Here is a 22,143-nt window from a genome sequence, read left to right as displayed (position 1 = left end):
CACAACCACATTTCGGCCATTCATACACATGCATTGTGCTATGTTGTTTATACACACTTTTACTTTTCCCCTTCTAATTTCCCCTTTGATCAAAATGCTCCCGATATGAGCCGACACAAGCAGCTTTGTTTCAGTCAGAATATTCCTCTATCATAAAGAGAGGCGATATATATACTTGCTGATTAAACACTGCATTTTTATTTTTTTAGTGAAAGCGCGCGCGATGCGGCTTAAATGACCACTGACCACAGTCTGTCTAAACAAAATTAATTGCAGCCATTTTATTTTGGCTGTTGCCGTTTGCCGCGACAGATTGCGTTGCAGTCATAGACATTCCCCTTGAGTACCCACTGTATATTTCTCTGAGGGGACTTATATAAACTAGGCTTATGTAATCTAAAGACATTGAGGATGCAAAATTTTTACATTTACATTTGGGCATTTGGCAGACGCTCTTATCCAGAGCGACTTACATTTCTTATCTCATTACACATCTGAGCAGTTGAGGGTTAAGGGCCTTGCTTAAGGGCCCAACAGTGGCAACTTGGTGGTTGTGGGATTTGAACCACTTGCACGCGAAACCCTTTACTAATACAGAGCTCAATAAGCTGAACAATTTTGCACTGCATGTCATGTGCTTAACTCAACAGGTCAGTCAGTTATTTTGGGTCAATCGCAAAATCAAATGGATTTTGATATACCCCTACACATACACTTATACACACGTCTATGTTTTTTCTCTCTTTTGCGCTGCGGAATTGTGGGTAATTGTCTTCCCTGCTTGGTCTTAGTGCATGTCTCTCACTGGTATAAATTAAAATCTGTGCACGCGTGTACTGTTTACTACAACAAGGTGACCGTGTGTGCGTTTAAAACATATTTTATTTTGTGTTTGTATGCGTGTGTACAGTACACATGTACTGTTTATTATAACATGCGTGTGCACGTGTAAAGCAAAAGCAAGTCTCATTAGAGAAGGTTTAGATCTATTTTCTCTCTGTGTGTGTCAGCCTGCTGTTATGACGCACATCATTGGACACCATGCCCCTTTACACACACAACCCTCCTTGTCTCGCCTTTATACAGAGACACACACACACACTCTGCTCTACACAGAAACACTGCTCTGTTGCGATGCTTTTCAAAGGTAAAGTGCAGGTTATTTGTTTGTTTTTTTACTTTACAGCAGTTATTCCGTTAGCATGCGCTTACCCAAGAGTTATTAGCGATGTTCCTTGCTAATTTCCATTAGTGTATATGTGTGTGTGTGTGTTTGCGTGTGTGTGTGTGTGTGTGTGTGTGTGTGTGTGTGAGTGAAAGAAACATAAGTGAGAAGAGGAAGAGGGAAGGGTCTGATTCCCTCTCTCCCCTTACTTTCGCTTCACACACACACACACACACACACACACACAAACAGCACCTACACGCATAAACGGAAATACTTATCTCTCGGGATTTCTTTTTACTTTTTTTAAAGGTAAATTGCAGGTTAATTTGTTTCATTTATTCTTAATATTTTGTATTACCTATTTTCATGTTTTAATTTTTTTTGGCTGTGGAATGAATAATTTGAGTTTCCATTATTTTTTATGGGAAAATAAAATTTGGTTTATGAGTGTTTTGGAATACGAGCCCACTTCCGGAACGAATTATGTACGTAATCCAAGGTTCCACTGTAATTAAAAGTTTTGGCCCTGGAGATCCGTGTGGGAAGCAGAAAAAAAATGGGCAAACATAAGGATTTAACTGAGTTTGACACAAGCCAAATTGTGATGGCTAGATAACTGGATCTGGGCAATTTTTGACTTGAGGAATCATTTTGCATCTTCCGGATAAACCCTACTGTTATTTTAATAACACTAATAACAACACAAATTATATCAACCTATCACTAATGATAATGCTTTTATAAATATTTAGGGACATTTTATCTGGAAAATATTAACTTAAAGACTTTTACTACAGCTATTATCGACTGTCTTTCCCTCCTGATTCATACTTTCAACTTGAGTTATCATGAAATAATTAGATCCAATTTTAATCTTTTGGTATGTTTACTCTAATAGGTTACATAACAATTGCATCAAATATCAATTTTATGTCTTGTATTTTTCAATAATAAAAAATAAACTTGTGTCTTTATTTTCTGGTCAACTTGGTTACCTCTGCTATAAAAAGGCATAAAAATCTTTAAAGCATTCATAGAAAAAGCATTTGACTTGCTTGATGGCCACATCCTCTGGTGGAAAATTGCGAACATAATTCGTTCCAGAAGTATGTTCGTATATCAAAACACTTGTAAATCGAAGCGAATTTCCCCATAAGAAATAATGATTATAAATATATCGAAATTTATATATACACATACAAATATTTAAAACAAATTAACCTGCACTTAACCTTTAAAAAAAGTACAAATAAATCCTGATCTCTCGCAAAAGAAAGAAAAACCATTGGCTCAGTTGTGATCACATGATGCTCAACGTCAAAACAAGTGTTTCAAGTTAAAGCAGGTTACTGCCAATCTGAGGTTCCTCTGTATTATTGTTATTATGATATTTGCATTGAATTTCGCATTCACTTTTTTTAAAAACAGCTAAAGTATAAAATGGTGAAAAATGTCAACTCTGTTAATGGTTTAAAATGTGTATTCCAAAATCACATTTAAGCATTTTGTGTCACTTTATTTTTTTTATGCAATCTGGGCCATTTTACTATTAATGATACATTAGTTGTAGATCATTAAGAAGAAAGGAAATATCATTAAAATATCATGATGGTGCCGTGCATGGCTGCCTTGGTGTGGAGCTCTCCAGTAGTCTTACTGTTTTTGTTAGTTTGTCCTGTTTTCTGTTTTTTAAATGTTATCAGTTATACCAGGGATAAACTGCTGAACATTCAGCAGAACACAACACACAATTTTAACCAGTTTTAAATTATTCTGACGTTTTGCTGAACAGGCGGAGCAGCAGCGCTGTTCAAATGCTTTAAAAAGCGCAGACAGGGGAAGACAGCCGACGCGTTTGTCAAGCTCCGACAATGTGGCTTTAGAACTGTGCTGCTGACTATAAATCTGGCGAATCTCCGCTCTCTACCCAACAAAATGGATAAACTTTTTCTGCTCTGCCAGAAAAATAAGGACTTTTCAAACTCTGCCGCTCTGTGTTTTACGGACACCTGGCTGAATTAAGCCATTCCGGACAACGCACTACATCTGCCAGGCTTCCAGCTGATCACAACACAAAATCAAGAGTGAAAATGCGAGGCGGCGGGACATGCTTTTACATCACGAAAGACCGATAAAGATGTGCCGTCCCAATCTAGAGGCATACTTTACCAATGCAAGGTTTTCTATTCGCTGCGGAAGTTTACCTCCGTTTACCTCAGACAAAAAGCAACAGCACCCAAACTCTGATTTTAACAAAGCAAACCACAAACGTGAACTGCCTAAATACAAACACCACATTACATGACCCACCAGAAACAAAAATAAAAACTGATTTTGCAAAAAAACTGATTCTGAAACGGAATAATGGGTAAATGAAACTGTCAGCAGCAGAAAGGCAATGGAAATACAGGACATAGCGAGATGCAAACCCTTTTGGTAAGGCAAAAAATTTAAGAAAAGACAGAGATGACACAAAAAATAAAAATGCACAACAGACAAATATAGTAGCTGATCTGTGTGAAAAGCAGCAAAGGTACAAGTACCGGTATTGGAGAGAGGCACAGCAGAGGTGCAGAGCAAAAAGGCAATATGTAGAAATGACGACACAACCACAGAGTCCTGAACCTGACCCTAAAGAACAGATAACCAGGTAACATTAGGTCCAAGAGTATAATTTTATGTGTGGTAAGACATAGGGAGATTTAGAAAAGTTAAGTTCTTTGTTAGGATTATCAACATGATAGTATGTAAGGTAACTGTTTCTTCCAAAATGTTTTGTCTCTCTATAATTTGTACAAAGAAAGGTTGTTTACACATTTTAATAGTGCACTATGCAACTATGGAACTGTATAGGAATTATAGAGGGTCAATATGCTTTTTTTGTTCTCATCCCATTATTATTAAAAATACAAGCCTCTTTGCTGTAATGTTTATAAATACAAATGTAAAGATATGAATTAAAAGTAAATCTAAAAATCGAGGCATCCAGTGCAGCAAAGCAACCCCAAAACATATTTGAACCTCCACCATATTTGACTGTGTTCTTTTCTTTGAAGGCCTCACAGACAACTCTTTACACTACTTTCTTTTCTCTATGCCCGGTGTGACACACAACACAAAGGTTGAGTCAACTTTTTAATAATCAACTTGTAATCACTATATTCCCCACACCTGTCACTTGCCACATGTGTGTGTAAATACAAATAATAGTTTACTGTTTTAGTAAACAAATAATAATTACCGTTGTAGTAAACAGTACACATTATAGTAAACAAACAGTGCACAGATTTTTTTTTTTAAGCCATGCAACTTTTAAGTGTGATTAACTGTTTTTTGACCCACAAAAGCAGTAAAATAATTTCCACAACCACTAGGTACATATTTCAACATGATTGTTTACAAAGTAAGAAGCTACTCAGTGCATCAATTACATACTAAATAGAGAAATATAATATCTACATTATGTGTCCAATGAAAGGCTTACATATTTGCTTATTTAAATCCAAACTGTAACTTTTTTGCCCAGGCAGTGTAGCTACCCATTTGGGAATAGACCAACTGTTACAGATGTTAATGGGTCAATGACGTGACGCCCCCTTTTTCTGTCCGGGTTAATTTTATTTTGCAGAAAAAACTAAAAAATACATAATTTCTCATCTACTTGTTATACCTTCTTTAACTACTAAACCACTCTAACTTCTCCAAATTTTTAGGTTTTTCATAATTTTTCTGCTATCCGAAGTGCCAAAACATCATATGGGGCGACCGTCCGGCCTTGACTTTTGTTAGGAAAACTGGTTTAAAAACACTTTAAATCAACTTAAATATATCCCTTTTCCTAGTTGGCATAATTTCAAACATGTTTTACACTCATTGACAAAACTATAAAGCATTTGCACATATATTTCTATCATGATATACAAACGAATGTTGTCCGAATTATGTTGATTCTATCCATAGTATACCGAGACCGAGTATCATGTGGGGCGACCACTGCTGAGTGTTTTAAATGATAGATATATGTCCTATATTTGTAGTTTTCATATCCTATACATCAATTGTATACATAGAGTTATTTGTTTAAGCATAATTATATATATATATATATATATATATATATATATATATATATATATATATATATATATATATATTTTTTTTTTTTTTTTATTCAGCCATTTTCCATTCCTTTTATAGGGAGAAACATTTATTTTTTGGTGTAGTACAATCCTACAGGAAAAATGTAAAAAAAAAAAAAAAAAAACTACACAATGACATTCTATTTATCTGACTATACATGTATTAGTCATTTTAAACAAGTTTTAACCTATTTTACCTATTTCCTAGATGGCACGATTAACAAGCAAAGAGAAGACTGCTCGTCATAGACAGAAAGTCAACTCCGACCCTGCAGCAAGAGCAGAGTATCTTAACATCAAAGTACAACGGTTGTTACAATTTCTTGCATAAATCCACTGTAGTCACGACAAGTCGTTTGCTGTGTTCTGTAGCTTCGGTAGATTACAGTTACAACAACTTATTTTACTGTATCCTTTACCTCATAGTATCACGGTCAAAAGCTTGTGTTCTCCACACCTTTCTGTATCCTTCCGTGTCGTAACAACAACTTGCAACCAACGTGCGTGATAGACATGCAACTACACAACTGTGGGATGATGTCACAGGACAACTTATGAAATTATGTCACAATACAACTTACAACTATAATACTAAGTGCTTAAACTAATAAACCCAATGGACTTAATGTATAATGCTTAACTAACAAATTTAAATGAAATAAACACAACAACAAATTACAAGAATGAAATCTGGCCCTTACAATGAGAAAAGAAAAGGAAAAGGCCAGAAAAAGAAACTTATTATTTGTGATATTTAAATGTTGAAAGGTTAATTGAGATGCAAGTAGTGTTCATCCCTGTCCAATAAATCAAAAAGGTTCCAAAAAAGAGATCCTTTACTCAGCTTCTTAAGTTCTTGAAGCATTTAATGTGTGTTGCAATAAAAATTATATAATTTTAAATGTTAATGTCCTTCTGATTTGTTATATTTAAATGTTGAAATGTTATTCGAATAAAAAGAGTTAAATTTTCTTTCGTCTTGAACTCTTTTGTGTACATTTTAACTGAAATTTTTATACCTGTGGTTTTCTTATCATTTGGGGCGACCATATGTCATGTGGGGTAACCAACAAATGGCAATAATTACACTAAATTCATAACCAAATATCCATTAGTTTAGCCTCAAATATTAATCAGTGGTATGCTATTGTTGAATGTGTAATATCTGTATAAATGCCAATTTAGTTTTTTTGCTTTTGAAGTAAAAATCAGTATTGTAACTGGATTATAAGGGAGACTTTGATATTATAGAATAAACTTGTAAAATAATGGTTTTCATAAAATGAAATGGCACTAAAGTTTATCCTTCTTTATCAGTTTATCTATTTACTGATATGAGTTCAACTAGTCTTAATGATACATAAAAATAGGAATTTTGAGATATATTACGGTCGCCCCAGATGACTTTTTTAAGGCTATGTATTATAAAATAAGTGTTAAAACATTAAAATGTCAATTTTTTTACTTTTCTTTAAAAAAGCATGTGTACACTACATTCCAAATGTTTAGAAAATGGCCAAACATATCCATATTTTTGGTATTTTAAAATTGGCCTATTAAAAAGTCTTATCCGTCAATGACCCTAATACAGCATATAAATACAATCTCGTTCATCCAATTAAATTTTGGAAATAACCATAAGTACAAGTAGAAGGCTACAGTTTCTGACTATATCTCCCCATAGTCTCATTCCTTTTCCTTCACCTTCTCATTTGTTCAGTTATTCTTTTTATTTAATCATCTGGCAGCAGCACAATATGTCAAATTATGCTGACACAGGTCAATAGCTTTACAGTTAATCCTCAAATCAAACATCAGAACTGGGAGAAAATGTTATTGTTTCTCTGTGACTTTAACTGTTAGTACAAAGACAGGCCTGTTTGAACATTTTTCACGATCTCCCAGAATTTTGTTGATGAAAAAGACCAAAAAAAACAAAAAAACAAAATGGTCGGAGCTGACATGAATAGTAGCTTAAATAAGCACACAGTACAAAGATAGTAAGAAAAACATGGCAAAATGCACAACAAAACAAACTTTTAGGTGAATATGCTACAACACATCACAGACCACATCAGGTTTGACTCCTGTTAAGAATAAGAGTCTGAGACTATCACGAACACAAACTCAACAAAACTGAACAGTGGGAGATTGGAAGGAGGGAGGAAAAAAAGTTTTTTCTTTTTGCTAGTTCTGTTTAGGTGATAGTCTCTTGTATGCACAAGAAAGCATCTGATTCTACAAGCCAAGATGCTTTTCTATTCTTCACAGTTGTAAAGAGTGATTACAGATTACATTTTCTACTCATTCAGGTTTTTGATGTGAACATTACCTGAAGCTCTTGACATGTACCTGCACTAGTTTATGCACTGTGCTAATAGAAATTGATTGAATTACAGTGAAACCTCAGATTACGAGTAACGCGGTTTGCAAGTGTTCCGTAGGACGAGCAAAGATTAATACATTTCGACTTGAAAAACGAGCAAGTCTTGGTTTACGGGTACCGAGTATCATGCATCATGCATGTGCTTCTTGTTTTGACGCCGACGTCACGTGATTACAATTGAGCCAACGGTTTTTCTCTCTCTTGTGCTGCGGAATTGTGGGTAATCCTCTTACCTGCTGGGCGCTGTGTTTGTAAGCGTGTGTGTACAGCGTGCATGCACAGTTTCTTATAACGTGTGTGTGTGCGCGTGTAAAGCAAAAGAGAAGATTATCAGAAGGTTAAAAATCAATTTTCTTCCTTAGACTGTCGTTATGTGTGCGCGCACATAATTTGACACTGTGCTGTTAAACACACTCTCACACTCTGCTCTACACAGAAACACTGCTCTGTCGCGATTCTGTTCAAAGGTAAAGTGTAGGTTCATTTGTTTGTTTTACTTTACAGCAGTCCGTTAGTATGTGCTTACACAAGCGTCATTAGCAATGTTCCTTGCTAATTTTTCAAAAAAAAAAACAGTCTTTCCGTTATGTCTGTGTATGTGTGTGTGTTTGTGTGAAATTCAAATAAGAGAGGAAAAAGGTTGACTGTGTAAAATGAGAAGGGGGAGAAAAGAGGGGCTGAAAGTAAGAGTCTCCTCTTACTATAGCTTCACACACATACACAAACACACAGTGCCTGCACGCATAAACGGAAACACTTATCGGTCGGGATTTATTTTTACTTTTATTTTCAAGTGTAGGTTTATTTTCGTTTTATTTTTACTTAGTATTTTGTATTAATTACTTTTATGTATTTATTTTTTTGGGCTGTGAAACAAATAATTTGAGTTTCCATTATTTTTTTATGGGAAAACTAAATTTTGTTTACGAGCGTTTTGGAATACGAGCCCGCTTCCAAAACAAATTATGCTCGTAATACAAGGTTCCACTGTAAGGGCCAACTTAAAAAATAAGCTGTTGCACAAGTGTTCTTTTTAAAACTGGATAAGCAATATATGTACACATATCTGTTCATGTAAACTTTACCTTCATGTCCTTTCAAAGTAGTTATGGCAGAATACGTCTCTCCCTCCAATTTTAGCAAGGTGATTTGTCCTGAGTAGTCACCAACAAATGCATGCTGGGTATCATCATCATACCTAAAACATGCAGTCAAGGAAGCTCACAGAAAAATTTAGAATTTCGAACACAATGGAAACAGAAGACATCAACTGCATACAGATGAAAAAATTACAGAACATTCACAATCCCAGAAAGAACAAAGATATCAGGTACCTGCAGTGTCTAAAGGATACTGAAGACATGAGGCCCAAGAGCTAAAGTAGTGGCACCCTAGCATGGCCCCACTCTGGGTGCACATCCAGCTAACACTCTTGTCATACCCTGTACTCACTACCCACTGACTCGGCAAGGAAAACACCAAGTCTGACACACGACCCTGATGAGCTAAAATGCAAAGGAAAACAAGCTGACAAACATAAAATACAGGCAGTTATTAGCTTAATGTGGAGTCGGGTAGACTGTAGCTCCTGACATACACACAGTTTAACGTTATTAACACCATTTTTATTTCTTAACTGTGTTTGACTATACAATATGGATGACACAAAGAAATAAGTAACCCAACTTGTCCAAGAATTTGACATTCCTTGAGTAAGGAAATATTAACTTTTGGGACTAACCAAAAGTGAGCTAGCAAAATGGCAGCAAAGGTCCAACTCTATGAAGCTAATGATATTTTGGAATCTCATTAAAGATGCACAATTGCTTTATCATTAGTCAAGTTATGAACCACATGGGAACATGTATGGTCTTGGTTACCTAAAAGTATATATCTAAAACATTTCTTGCTTTCCTGTACAATTACAGTATGTCTGGAGTTTTCTATTGGCCAAAAACCTAAAACTACATAAAATAATAACTTAACGATCAGAGTATCCCTTGGTTTAGTTTGTATATGCATGGAATAGACCAGAGTTGTGGACAGTGGGTATAAAAAAGAAACACTAAGCATTAAAGTAATCACATTTTGTTGCTTTGCAGCCTGAAATGAGGACAGGCACAGTTTTTGTTTTATTCAACTGTATTTACTCAATAAAAATAAAATTAACAGAATCATGAGTCAGAAGAGGATTACCATCTTGTGTCATCCTTGTTGAACCACCTTTTGCTTTAATTAGGGATTGTTGGGATATGTCTCTACTAGCTTTGCAATATCAAGACATTGCAATGTTTGCAAACTGTTCGTTGGAGTTTGATTGTGGATAACTGCTCAAGTTGAGTTAAATTTGATGATCATTTTTGGACTACAGCCGTCATTCCCTAGATTTTTAACGTTGAAAAGGAAACCTTTTTTAGCTTCTTTAATAATGTGGGCTTTATAGACAATTGGAGTACATCTAAGGGCAAAGATGGCGTGTTGGAGTGGGACGGTGTCCATCCCACTCGGGATGGTGCTGCTCTCATTTCTTGTAGTATAGCTCATAGTCTCAGAACAGGCCTAGTTAATCAGTGACTACCCAGAGCCCAGGCCAGGGAGCAGACAAATAGGCTAAACCAAACGTCTGCTAGCTGCGCTAGAGCCGTCACTACATTTACATTTACATTTACATTTAGGCATTTGGCAGACGCCCTTATCCAGAGCGACTTACAAAAAGTGCTTTAATGTTTACAACATTGGATACATACTTACATCACTAACCATATTGAGACTGTGTCTGTTCTCCGAGCTAAACAAAAATTTAGAAAGACCCAAAATCTGTTTTAGTGATTTAATTATTATAGAGACCAAAAGTTCAGAACACACAGAATATACAGCCAGCACCTCTGATCTGAAGCTAGGGCTGGTAAATATTAGATCTCTTACATCTAAAGCACTTAGTGTAAATAAAATCATCACAGATCAGGAGTTTTATATATTGTGTTTAATAAAAACCTTGATTAAACCAAAGCTAGTCCTTCTTGATACAGAAAGAAATACATTGTCTTAAAAGAATTTACAGTGATAATCTGTCAATCCTTCATGTACACAAATTAAATGCATTTGATGTCCTCTATAGTAACATAAGTGTAGCTACAAGTATTAAGTCTGCTTAGTTGATCCTGCAAATTATCATTAACAGACTCCCTGGGTCGTACTCTGACATTGTCTGAAAATTTGCAGATTTCATCTCAAACCTAGTCATTTCTGTAGATGAAGCATTAATTGTTGGAGATTTTAATATTACTTTTAAATCCAGAAGATCCTCTAAGAACAGCATTTATGTCAATACAGGACTCTGTAGGAGTAAATCAGTGTGTAGTAGGATCCACTCATAAAGCAGATCACACTTTAGATTTAATAATATCCTTCAGATTTAATAAATATAATCACAATTCTACAGTCTGAAGTTATCTCAGATCACTATCTTGGCTCAATGAATGTGTGTCATAGTAATTATGTATACACAGCACTGCGCTACATACATTCACATGAACTACTACACAGAGCTTTTCCAGTAGTCTCCCAGAGTTATTAACTTTAATTGGATCGCCATAATAATGGAACCGTACAATAGAACAATGGAACCTGTTGACAATAATTAATTCTTTACTCAAAGGTGGGTATGTTCCAAAATCTTTTAAATTAACACTTATTAAACCACTATTTAAGAAACCTGACTTCGACCACTGTCAGCTGTCCAATTACATGCCAATATCAAACCTCCCCTTTATCTCTAAGATTCTGGAAAAAATAGTAGTGCAGCAGCTATGTTCATATCGACATACACAAAGTAGCAGTAGTAGTAGGAGTAGCATACACAAAGTGTACCAGGATTTAGGCCTCATCACAGCACAGAGACAGCCCTTGTTAAAGTAGTAAATGACCTCCTATTGGGCCTTGATCAGGGTTGCAAGTATGATCACTGAGATGTCACTCGACCTCAATGAAGTTTTTGACACCATTAATCATAGTATTTCATAGGTTGTAAAATGTAGTAGGAATTAACCCTATCCATACTGCATCGGCTCCCTGTGAAATTTTGCATCGATTTTAAAATAATACTTTTGATGTATAAAGCATTAAATGCGCCACAGTATCTGAGTGAACTGCTAGTGTCTTAATTTGTCATGCCTACTTTGATCAATGCAGGCTGCTCGTCAGTACTACATATAATGTAAACACAGCAGGGGGCAGAACTTTTTCTTACAAAGCTCCAAGGTTATGGAATAGCCCTTCCAATTAATGTTCTAAAAACCTATTTATTTAGCCAAGCATTTTTGTAAATACAGATGGGGCAATAAAAAATGTGCGTCAGAGGGACAGGAATCTCATGGCGACTCGCGGCAGTGCGCGAGATTTTAAAAGATGCGATGTTTCAGACCAGTAGGTGGCAGTCATGTTTCAGGTTGCAGTTCTTAGGCGCAGATTAAAACAAAAAATTTACGTAAACTTGTGGAAATTATATTTACTGTAATATTTTTTTTATATTTATGTTTTTAATATCATAACTTTATTTTGTGAGGTTTTATTGTGAAAACCAAAAAACAAAAGCTAAAGTCATAACATTAAAATAGCAGTGCTTTAGATTGGTTGCAAAGTCGGGTGCGTGCGGGACAGCAGCCTTCATACACCTTAGTTGAAAAAAAACACTAGATTGGATTAAGGTCGTGTTTTATTATGTTTGTGTCACTTTTTCTTTAAATATATATGCAGGCCTCTGCTTCTTTAAATTAAAAGGCTTCTTTAAATATATATTCAGGCCTCTGCTGCGGCTCGGAGCCGTGGTCCTATGATGATATATTTTTAGGCTGATATTCTAAGTTTAAAATAAAACGTGTTTATTTTTGAGCTCAAAATATAAAAAAAATATTTTTCATATAACTTAAACAGCTAAATGAAGTTAAATATACTGTACACAATAAATTACAAACCGAATTCCAAAAAAGTTGGGACACTATACAAATCGTAAATAAAATCTGAATGCAATGATGTGGAGGTGCCAACTTCTAATATTTTATTCAGAATAAAACATAAATCACGGAACAAAAGTTTAAACTGAGAAAATTTATCATTTTAAGGGAAAAATATGTTGATTAAAAATTTCATGGTGTCAACAAATCCCGAAAAAACTGGGACAAGGCCATTTTCACCACTGTGTGGCATCTCCCCTTCTTCTTACAACACTCAACAGACGTCTGGGGACCGAGGAGACCAGTTTCTTAAGTTTAGAAATAGGAATGCTCTCGCATTCGTGTCTAATACAGGCCTCTAACTGTTTAATCGTCTTGGGCCTTCTTTGTCGCACCTTCCTCTTTATGATGCGCCAAATGTTCTCTATAGGTGAAAGATCTGGACTGCAGACTGGCCATGTCAGTACCCGGATCCTTTTCCTACGGAGCCATAATGTTGTGATTGATGCAAAATGTGGTCTGGCATTATCTTGTTGATGCAGGATCTTCCCTGAAAGAGATGACGTCTGGATGGGAGCATATGTTGTTCTAGAACCTGAATATATTTTTCTGCATTGATGGTGACTTTCCAGACATGCAAGCTGCCCATGCCACACGCACTCATGCAACCCCATACCATCGGAGATGCAGGCTTCTGAACTGAGCGTTGATAACAATTTGGGTTTTCCTTGTCCTCTTTGGTCCGGATGAAATGGCGTCCCAGATTTCCGAAAAGAACTTCGAATCGTGACTCGTCTGACAACAGAACAGTCTTCCATTTTGCCACACTACATTTTAATTGATCCCTGGCCCAGTGAAAACGCCCGAGTTGTGGATCTTGCTTAGAAATGGCTTCTTCTTTGCACTGTAGAGTTTCAGCTGGCAACGGCGGATGGCACGGTGAATTATGTTCACTAACAATGGTTTCTGGAAGTAATCCTGAGCCCATTCTGTGATTTCCTTTACAGTAGCATTCCTGTTTATGGTGGAGTGTCGTTTAAGGGCCCGCATCCAGAATGGTTTTACACCCTTCACCCTTACGCACAGAGATTGTTCCAGATTCTCTGAATCTTCGGATGATGTTATGCACAGTTGATGATAACTGCAAAGTCTTTGCAATTTTTCGCTGGGTAACACCTTTCTGATATTGCTCCACTATCTTTCTGTGCAACATTGTGGGAATTGGTGATCCTCTACCCATCTTGGCTTCCGAGAGACACTGCCATTCTGAGAAGCTCTTTTTATACCCAATCATGTTGCCAATTGACCCAATTAGTGTTAATTGGTCTTCCAGCTCCTCGTTATGCTCAAATTTACTTTTTCCAGCCTCTTATTGATACTTGTCCCAACTTTTTTGGGATTTGTTGACACCATGAAATTTTGAATCAACATATTTTCCCCTTAAAATGATACATTTTCTCAGTTTAAACTTTTGTTCTGTGATTTATGTTCTATTCTGAATAAAATATTAGAAGTTGGCACCTCCACATCATTGCATTCAGTTTTTATTCCTGATTTGTTTAGTGTCCCAACTTTTTTGGAATCCAGTTTGTAATAATTGCGTTTGCCTTACATTTGAGCACTCATGTGTAAATAGATTTTTTATTGTATATACTACCATATCATATATTTGTGTCTAATACTGTTTTATTCATATTTTACATTACATGCAGTTTGTAATTTACTTGCAATTGTACCTTTATGTAAATGGAACCTGCGTATCTACAGTATAAGCATATTCAACTACTTCAGTCAGTCTGGCTTTTAGATAAAGTCCTTATTTGATAATTTTTTATATTTAATTCATTATCTTATTATAAATATGATTCTTATTCTCTATATTCTTGTTGAGTATAGCCCTTCAGAGCAAGCACTGTGTCAGAAGATTCTGCGGAATCTCTTCTCACCTTTCATCCATAATAGGTGTGAAGTTATCAAACTGTGTGCGCTGTTGGCAAATACTGTAGGGGGGGTTTTAGATACATTTACATGACAGAGCGGATGTCTCTGCCCAAATTTTATTTCCCCAGCAAAACATAAAATAGATTGAAAAAAAAAAATATCAATGATAGCAATTAAATCAGACTTAATAGTTGGATTTGATACTTTTTTTTTATTTACTGTAATACTGTAACAGTTTTTGCACAAACATCTTAACATTAAAACAGAAAATAATAGTGGGCTGGTAGGAGCGGTATTTTTCATATAACTTAAAGGGGTCATCCAGACACAGTTTTCATTAAATTTTAATGATCTTTAGGGTCCTAATGAAAAGTTTGTAATATATTTAATAAAAAATTGTTAATGGTTGTGTAAAAAAAAAAAACACTACTTTTAACTGGTAAAAACTAGCTCTGTTCTCAGCAACCTATTTCAGTGCATGTTCCTTTAAATGCTTATGATCTCTGCTGAGCCCCCCCCAGTTCTGTGGGGCGTGTCTTCACAACACACGTGGGGTATAGCCACGGGAATGTAGTCCAGTGCGGGCGATGCTTTGGACTGCATTACCCACAAGGCATTGCCCACACGGGCAATGCTTTGTGGGTAATGCAGTCCAAACTGAAAAACGCTGGAATATAGAGCTTGAGCCTGTTTTCTTAAGTCGTTTTTGGTTTAATTTAAGTACGGAACCCACCCGGAAGTTTGTAATATCGCCTGACAACGCAAAAATTAAAAGAATGGACATGCATCGACTCGATTTGTCTTTCTCATCACTGCATGGGCATAAAGAAAAACGGGCTGTTACGCTGCCACGAGCAACAACAACAAAAGCGGAGAAGCTTACTGAGAGAGATATGAATGCGATGTGTTTACATGACTTCTTAATCTTCGACAGACACCCTTATAAACCATCTAACGTTACAAAGGTAAGCATAATATAGTTTGCAACTAGACAATCACCTTAATGCATTGTTTATTATAAATGGGCGATTAGGGATTATATAGAGACGGATGTACACAGAGAAAAAGCCATAACCATGTTCTATGAGACTATACTCCGCATTCATCGTGATTATTAGAAAAGGCGATCTGCAAAGATTCATAGAAAAAGGAATTACACTCACTAAGCCTGGTGAAGATGAAGCAGGAACACGAAGCGTTAGTACAGATCCATTTTTTAGGAGCTGCTTCCTAGTAAAACCTGCTTTATATTGACCCGCGTTTATTAAGCAGTCTGGTGAAAAATGATTAGCGCAAACATGAACGCATTTAGGTAGATCGGCGGGAATGTTAGCTTTAAAAACAAAATTGAGACACTGCGTCCTCAGTGGCTCAGACGTCGGTAGTGAATGACAACTGTTGTGTTCGCTACTACACCCAACAACTGTACAACACACTCGCTTTTTTTTTGCTCCAGCGGCGAAAAACAATGGCCGACAACGTCTTTTTACTCGGGGCGGGTCTTTGCTAAAACACCAGTGTCAATCAACTAGTGTAGGAGCGGCCTCTTGTGGTGTGGTGTCACAGTGACAGGCATTTGCGATTGGCCTGATTTCAGAAGGGGCATGTTATTGTAATAAATGAAAAGAAAACCACTGGGCGGCTCTTTATCATCGTAGAGTGGTTGTGTACGCACTCTCCTAACACACAGTTTAGTCCAAACAGCTTTAAAAAGTGCATGTAGGCCTGTATGACCCCTTTAAACGGCTGAATGAAGTTAAATAAACACAATAAATTGATAATTGCGTTCGCTTTTAATCCGAGCACTCATGAGTAGGGGGGATGTATGTCTGCATTTTTATCAATAAATCGCACGCGTTTATCATCCTTTTGATCATAACGCTGCCTTTTGTTAAGTGAAAGTGCAAGTCTTTCATGCCTCTGCTGCAGCTCCGGAGCCGTGCTCCTATGGTGATATATTTTAAGACTGATATGGTAAGAACCAAAATAAAACGTGTTTATTTTTGTGCTCAAAATACCCCCCACCATCAACAAATTATTTAGCTGAAACCATCTCACACCACCCACCCCCCACCTCCACTGTAAAACTAAGTGTCTGGGACCAAGTCCGCTGTCATGCTTTCCTGGCCAAAAAATGTTTTTCATCCAAAGGGATATGCAAAACAGGAGCCTCCTTATACTATAATAGTTTTGATTCACTGATCTGTCTTTATCTAATTAAATATTGTACCTTGATTGCTTTACAGCTTCAATATACTGTAGACTGCATCATGTTTGTTAGTGGATTAAATTGGGGGAAGGTTTTAGTATGCGCTTGACTCAATCTCTTCTCGCCATCTCTTCCCCCAATGAGGTGCAAAATATAATTTACATGTAAAAACCGGTTCGACCGGTGCTCAGACTACCTGTGATAACTGTGACCGCTATTTTCACAATCTTGTCATTAGTTAGTTTAATCAGCTTAACACTAGAAGCGCCGAGCAGCGGTCATTTGACCACTATGGGAAAAAAAAACAAAACTTTACACTCTATCAAATTCCAGACCCTCCTTTCATGACTTTTCCTAAATCTGTGAGCTTAATCACCCTGCATGCTTACATTTTTAAAATCGCACCAGTAAAAGCCAGTATAAAGCAATTTTGCTCTTATTTACGTGAAATTGCTGACAGCTGCGCGTCGGTCATGCCGTTTCCTGCGATTCTGACATACTATTTATGTGTCATTGAGTGTGTATATGTAACTATCTCAGGTTTCATTATATATATATATATATATATATATATATATATATATATATATATATATATATATATATATATATATACACAAACATATGCTTCCGTGAAATATCAACCATTCGCCATTCATTCCCGCATTGATAATCAGCGATATTTTTAAGGAGATTTAGGGGTTTGGCTCTACTTAATTTTATAAATTTTTTGAGAAAATTCATTAGTTTGTTCATTCTATTTAAAGCTTCTGAAGTGCCGGTTGTTTTTTTAGTGTGACAGTGCTTTAGATGGAGCAGATCTATGCTAAAACAATGTAATGACCCCTTCTGAGGATATAAAGCTTTATTATTGGGTTTGAATAAATTAGATCTACCACAGCAGATAAACTATGCTATGTCATAACCGAAGCAAACAGCATGACTATGCCTCGTTTCATTCGGTGTTGCTAGGCAACGGACAACGCGCCTATTCTGGAATGTGGAAAAGATGTGTGGCCTCTCAATGAGAACTAATCCAAGTATTAACTACACTGGGTGTAACATCTGCAAACCAGTGGCGGCTGCTAGCTTTTGAAACAGGGAAAGCTCATATTAGGACTTCATCATAAAACTCATTATGTTATTTGTACGTAAATTCTGGCTAGTGTCCCCTTCCACGAGCTACTTTAATTATATGAACTAACTACCTTTACAATGCTGAAACAGTGAGCAAAGTCAAGAAGGCTATAATATGTTTTTTTAAAAATTATTTAAAGAATGATTTGTACAAACAAAAGATGTGAGTGCAGCAGTTCATTGTAGCACTTCACCTGCAAATCAGCATGGGCAGTGGCGGACTGGCCATCTGAAGTACCAGGAGTTTTCCCGGTGGGCCGCTGGCCAGCGTGGGCTGGCCCAGTCAGTAGGCAAATATTTAAAAAATGACAAAAACCATAATATTGCATCTTTTTCCTACTCATATGAATGAGTGCGTCGATCACACGGGCGCCGCCGACAAAGAGCGTGTTGTTGCGGGAGAGAGAGGTTGATTTACGACAGCTGTTTACGGGAGTGTAGTCCAGTGCGGGAGATGCATTGTGGGTAATGCAGTCCGGTGTGTGTGAAGTTGAACGCGAATGCGAGATATAAGCTGGGATATCAAGCCTGAGTTTTATTTTCTTTTCAGTACTTTTTAGTTGGATTTAAGTGCGGGAGTCACCCGAAACCCGAACTATAACCTGACAATGGGACTGAATTTGAATTTCTGTAGCGCTGATGTATACTTAAGACATGCTATCAATCAAAATAGGGGTTCCGCCCTTTAAACAGCTCCTCCAATCATCATGCAGAAGCGTGTAATGAGATAAAAATGTAAGTCGCTCTGGATAAGAGCGTCTGCCAAATGCCTAAATGTGAATGTAACGGATTCTGAACGAACTCGTCTTTGAGATGAACGTTTTCTAACGCATTTTTAGTCAATAAAATGTTAATACAATAGTACATAATTTGACCATTAATTTTGTGACATTATAGGGGAAGCTGAGCTTCCTTTGCAGTCTAAAAAAAATCGCCACTGCTGCAAACTGACTCTAATTCAGCGGAAACTAATTCTATACATAAAATGAAGATGCAGATTCCAAATGTATAAATATGCATGCTATTATATATATCATCGCTATTACTTCACCCTGATGTTTAGTTTAGCACACAAAAAAAAACAGAAAAGTCCTTTCTGGTAAATCAACTGCTTATGTAGTTTATTTACAGTAACTCATAAAAAATAAATATACATTGTACAGTACAAGGTAAACACGAGAAAGATTACAACATTAAAAAAAGTGTCTACTTTATAAACAGCATGCATATTTATACATTTGGAATCTTAAATTTTTAGCGATTATATATACTTTATATGGTAATTTTATTTTAAAAGTATATATATATATATATATATATATATATAAAATAGCATGCATATTTATACATTTGCAATCTGCATCTACATTTTCATGTATAGAATTAGTTTCAGCTGAAACTCCTGATCAATGGTGTTAGGTTAGTGTTAATTAGTTTCTGCCAAATAATTAAAACTACCAATAGACTATGGGACACTCTTGAGAGGGGATTGGAATGTGTTATTCATTTATTTATTCTCTACAAGGGCACTAACTGCACAGAACAAACTGTTATTTTCTTGTACTGTTATAAAAATTCTAAATATAAACAAACAAATTACAGCTTTTTTTCTCAGAGGTAAACGGAAAAGTGAAGTTGTTCAGCTGTTTAGTGTCACTATGCAGATGTTACACCCAGTGTAGTTACCGGAAACTATTAGTTTAGTTCTCATTGAGAGGCCACACATCTTTTCTACATTTCCACATTCCTGAATAGGCGCGTTGTCTGTTGCCTAGCAACACCGAACTAAACAAGGCATAATCGTGGTGTCTAAAAAAACATCCGAGAAGTTCAGAAGCTTCAAATAGAAACAACGAACTAATGAATTTTCTCAAAACGTTATAAAATTATTTATCTTGTAAGTAGAGACTTAGTGACTCCCCTTAGAGACTCTGTAGGAGGTTTTCTCAGTTGAATATAAAAAGAAAATGCCGCTGATTATTAACGTGGGAATGAATGACATATTGCACAATTGCAAGTTTATCTTGAAGCTAAACTATTTGCTTTGGGTGAAAGCGCCATCTAGCGATCATTGTGTGTCAGCAACAGCTACCCCTTCAAAATAATAGGCGGTCAAATGACAGCTGAACCGCGTTAAAAGTAGGTGACTATGGCGCGGCGCTTCTAGTTAATATGCTATTTTCCAACTAAAAGAGCAAGCTGAAGATGCTTTTCTACTTATATTTTTATTTAATACAATCAGACCACGTTTTCATTACTGTAAGGTTTTTATTGAATGGTTACATAGGCAGAAATACAGATTAGGATGGATTACACTTTAATTTGTGTTTTTTTTTTTTTTACATCTACTACATTCCAGTATGTCAACCCTGATTCGTAACCATGACTGAAAGAACTTAGCAGTCTATTTATGTAGTTGCATATAATATCATTTAGTTCTTCAAACCAGAACTTTTCTATGGCAGCAATTAAATCGGTCTTTGTAGTTGGTTTTGCTGTTTTTCTAATATAGTCTTTCATTGCATGCCATACCATCACAATGGGATTCATATCAGGAGATTCAGCTGGAGTCTTGACCCAGTTAATGCCCTTTGCGGCAATGACATTTCTTGCACCAGTGTGCTTCGTGTCATTGTCTAGAATGGGAGTCTCCATCAACATCAACGCGGGAAAGCCATCTGTGGAGATGCCCCTATCTGTTGTCGGCGGCCGAAACTGGTGTGCTTTTTTTTTTTTTTCTACAAACGCTCCTCCAACCAGCCAACCCTTGCCTCCAAATTCAGAAGCTTTCTTGTCAAGGTCGTTAACTCCTGCTTCGAAACTTTCACTCCGCTGGGAGTGAAAAGCCTGTGCACAGTGCAGCCTAAAGAAACCAATTTTAAGAGTAATTTAATACCTTTATTACAACATGGACATATACAGTACATGAGTATATATCAGTTATAATAAAAAAATAAAAAAAAATTACTGTACATACCGATTTCTTTTTTACAAGAGTTGCTGCTTCTGCTTTCCTGCCTGGGCATGGCTTGTTCTTTCCAGATTTCTGTAGAGCGATTATGAGGTTAAAAAAAGAAAGGACAACACAAACTTAATAAGAAATGGTGTGAATAAAAATGCATTCTTACCCTTTGCTTTTTTGCTAGCGCAAACTGTGACTTTCTTATAGAATGTCTTCGCCTCCATGTCTGTTGTGAGATTAAATTCAGCAACCGATGTGTAATACCAATTTGTATTGGGCCCTAATTTGTGCTAAACATGAGGTTAAAAGCTAATAGAAATGCAAATAGGCCTACAGAAACTCTTTAAATACAAAAAAAAACGTTTGTTGTATTTAAAAATAATTCAATATTGTAGCAAACATCGGCATGACACTATTTATATGCAATAATAGACATTAAAGTCATTTAGTCATTAAAGTCGTTTTAGTTGTTTAAAGTCATTATAATGCATGATTTAACAGTAATATTTAGATAACGAAGTCAACACTAGTTGTGAGAACAAAAGTATTGAACTGTGAAAATCTCAGGAGGGGTGAACAACACCCCGGGACTTGCACCAGAAAATAAAAAAAGTCAGTAATTCTAGTGTTAATACATTCATTTATACACAAAAATGCAGACTATTTTTACTCACGTTTTAACAAATTTTTACACAGTGTTAGTATATATACAGTAGCATTAATCAGTTTCCGTTTAAGTAAATTTTTTCGCTGCATTCACCTGTCCTCACACAACTGTTTTCTCCACAGATGAGATGCCAACATTAATGTCGTGTGTATTTTTGAAAACACTGTTACAACAACAACAATATTATTATATATAGATATTTGATTTATTTCACATCCGTCCGTCACATAAAACCTGCGTGGCTTCCGAAAATGCACGCGACTTTGGCAGAACCCGAAAAAGAAACTGTAAAATTCTAAACATATATATATATATATATATATATATACACACACACATACACCTCGGACCTCGGATTACGAGTAACGCGGTTTACGAGTGTTCCGGAAGACGAGGAAAGATTTTAAATAAATTTTGACTTAAAAAACTAGCGTTGTCGTGGTTTACGAGCTCCGAGTATCATGTATAACGCATGCGCTTCTTGTTTTGACACCGAGCGTCGCGTCATCACAACTGAGCCAACGGTTTTTCTCTCTCTTGCTCTGCGGGTATTCATCTCCTCTGCTGGGTCTTAGTGCTCGT

General features: G+C 36.2%; 1 protein-coding gene across 1 annotated transcript in view; it reads right to left on the bottom strand.

Annotated features, from left to right (window-relative positions):
- The window catches only part of wdfy1 (WD repeat and FYVE domain containing 1), a 114,228-nt gene that overhangs the window by 72,826 nt on the left and 19,259 nt on the right, over window positions 1-22,143 (bottom strand). Inside the window, exons 5-6 of the mRNA XM_053507206.1 lie at window positions 9,048-9,198; window positions 8,779-8,891 (exon numbers count right to left, since the gene is read on the bottom strand). Coding sequence (XP_053363181.1) covers window positions 8,779-8,891; window positions 9,048-9,198 — 264 coding nt within the window. The remainder of the gene's footprint in view (window positions 1-8,778; window positions 8,892-9,047; window positions 9,199-22,143) is intronic.

The sequence above is a fragment of the Clarias gariepinus genome, chromosome 11 (assembly GCF_024256425.1).
Source record: "Clarias gariepinus isolate MV-2021 ecotype Netherlands chromosome 11, CGAR_prim_01v2, whole genome shotgun sequence".
NCBI classification, from domain to species: domain Eukaryota; kingdom Metazoa; phylum Chordata; class Actinopteri; order Siluriformes; family Clariidae; genus Clarias; species Clarias gariepinus.
Note: the sequence above shows the minus strand (reverse complement) of the source record. Positions and strands in the feature narration are given on the sequence as shown.